The following is a 2492-nucleotide window of genomic DNA, read 5'->3' as shown; positions in this document are numbered from 1 at the left end:
GTGTGTGTGTGTGTGTGTGTGTGTGTGTGTGTGTGTGTGTGTGTGTGCGCGCGTATTTGTTTTTACTACAGAGTGAGGACCATTTGCACCATGGTTGCTATCAAAGTGAGGTCTTTGTTGTAAAGTGGGGACTTCTTCAATGTCCTCACTTTGTTTGCAGCTCTACTGTGCTTTACTAGTTAGGTTTCGAGGTATGGTGTGAATTAATTTCTGGTTCAGGTTAGGAATAAACTGGTAATTGTTAGTTTTAGGTAAAACATCTGGGTTAGGCATAAATGCAGTTACAAAAACAAATGGAAGTCATTACAATGTCCTCAGTTTGATGCAAATACAAGGATGGGTGTGTGTGTGCCCGTCCGTCCTTGTTTTTCCTACATCGTGGGGCCCAGTTTTAAGGAAAACGCAGCCTCGTGGGGTCCAGGTGCTCCTTGGGCCCCACAACTTCAGAGGCTGATTTTGGGTGTGGGGGTTGGATTTAGGACCAAGGTGTGAATTGAGTTTAGGCTAGTTTTAGGCTCAGTAAGGTACCTGTGAGGTTAGCCTTAGGGTTTGTGGTCAGGGTTAGGATATAAAATTACCAAAACTTCCAAAAATGGAAGTCAATGGACGGGCCCCACAAGGATATAAAAACAAGTTTGTGTGTGTGTCTGTGCGTGCCCTTGTTTTTGCTACTTGGTGGGGACGATTTTTCAGGAAAATGCAGCCTGGTCCCCACGACTTTGGAGGCTGATTTTGGGTGGGGGTTWGGTTTAGGACCCAGGTGTRAATAGAGTTTACCTGTGATAATGTGATAATTTTAGGGTAAATGGTCAAGGTTAGGATATAAAATTACCAAAACATGAATGGAAGTCAATGGAAAGTCCCCACAAGGATAGAGAGAGACATAGTAGGTGYGTGTGAAGACAGACCTTGTAGATGTGAGCTTTCAGGATGTGATGTCCCAGCTCCAGAGTCTGTTGTCGGTTCAGTTTCCCCTCCTGTCTGCAGAGCCAGAAGGCCAGGAGAGTGTGTCCACTCCTGGAGACAGAGAAACAGACATGTCCCTCTTATTTCAGATTATTTTCTGTGCGAGTCTGTGTGAAACATTCCACAATCATTCAACACCCAGACACAAAAAAAAAAAAACAACAACTCCATGACATGACTGCTTCCGGAGACATGCGAATGCCCTCCACTCATGGTCTGCTCTGTTAGATCAATAATATCACAGAATGATACACAAACTCAAAAAATCAGAAGAAGGAAGAAAGTGAATGACATTGCATCTGTTACTTTGTAAAGACATCATTATTTCTTGTGTCTGTGTGTTTATCTGTTAGCAAAAATTTAAAATTTATTGACATTTTCAGAAAGTAATCCTTCGATGTATATTATGTAGAAATAAATAACTTTTAGAGGAGCAGGTCAACATGTCAAGCTAAACAAAATGATTTTTTCCCAAAGCAAATGTTTTTTTTATATTTAACAGTATACAATATTATCACAAAAGTTTAAAACACAAAGCATCTGGATTTGAAAATGTTTTCCATCCAGGAAGTTTTCTCAATTTAAATTAGATTCAAGCTTGAAGCTGCAGGAGCTTTGAGCTCCAAACTCTTCAGAATGAGAGACTCCTGATTGGAAGGGAAACATCTTCAACTACAGAAGCTTTCTTTTTTTTTTTTTTGGATTTGCCGTGTCCTGGAGGACTGAGATTCAACACCAGCAGTTGACAAAGACTCAACTTTTAGAGTAAACCTGATTCATGATGGCCGCCTGCGTCAACTCATTATAAAAAAATTCAAAATCACACAGAACTGGCCAGTTTTACAGATATTAAAGGAGAAATTAAATTAAATCTCCAAAAGTTGATATAGCATAAATATCCTAATGTTAGTAAAACACTTATATAACACATCCTAGGTGTCCTTTTTAAAATATATATTACTTGAATAACTTGTTTTTCACATTTTTATCTCTAAATGACGAAGTGTAGTGATTTTGGGGAGGAGTTACTGTCCTAGGTGATGATGCATATTGTGCCACAGTTACCTTCCAAACAAAGTGAAGAACCTACAACCTGGTTACTCTTCTCGTGTTTATCATTTAAAATGTAAGAAGAGGACATTTTTGAATTTGAAGAAATGCAAGAACACTACGTGGGAGTAAAGCATTCACAACCATATCAGTATGAATCTGAACCAACAGCTAGATCTCAGGATTCAGATGAAAATTACTCAGATTCTGACGATGAGGACGATCATGGCTGACAAGACTACAGGCCTAATGACAGAGATGGGAACGTGGAATGATAAGAACCAATTACCCTCCAGAACATTGTAATTTTTAATGTAGTTTGATAATTTTGTGCATTAATCTGAATTTCTATTCTGAAAATATGAATAGCGATGCTAGTATTTTTCATATGTTCATATGTATGCTAACCATTAGCATGCGGTGGCTAACAGATTCATATTGTTTGTGTTGAGGCACAGTTATGTTTATATGTGACC

General features: G+C 38.8%; 1 protein-coding gene across 3 annotated transcripts in view; it reads right to left on the bottom strand.

The window, feature by feature from the left end:
- tanc2a (tetratricopeptide repeat, ankyrin repeat and coiled-coil containing 2a) overlaps window positions 1–2492 on the bottom strand; it is a gene marked incomplete in the record, with an annotated part of 85481 nt that overhangs the window by 17117 nt on the left and 65872 nt on the right. For all 3 annotated transcript variants that reach the window (XM_014019407.1, XM_014019408.1, XM_014019406.1), the window contains 1 exon segment: window positions 909–1017. In XM_014019407.1, the coding sequence (XP_013874861.1) occupies window positions 909–1017 (109 nt within the window).

The sequence above is a fragment of the Austrofundulus limnaeus genome, unplaced genomic scaffold (assembly GCF_001266775.1).
Source record: "Austrofundulus limnaeus strain Quisiro unplaced genomic scaffold, Austrofundulus_limnaeus-1.0 Scaffold220, whole genome shotgun sequence".
NCBI lineage: Eukaryota > Metazoa > Chordata > Actinopteri > Cyprinodontiformes > Rivulidae > Austrofundulus > Austrofundulus limnaeus.
Note: the sequence above shows the minus strand (reverse complement) of the source record. Positions and strands in the feature narration are given on the sequence as shown.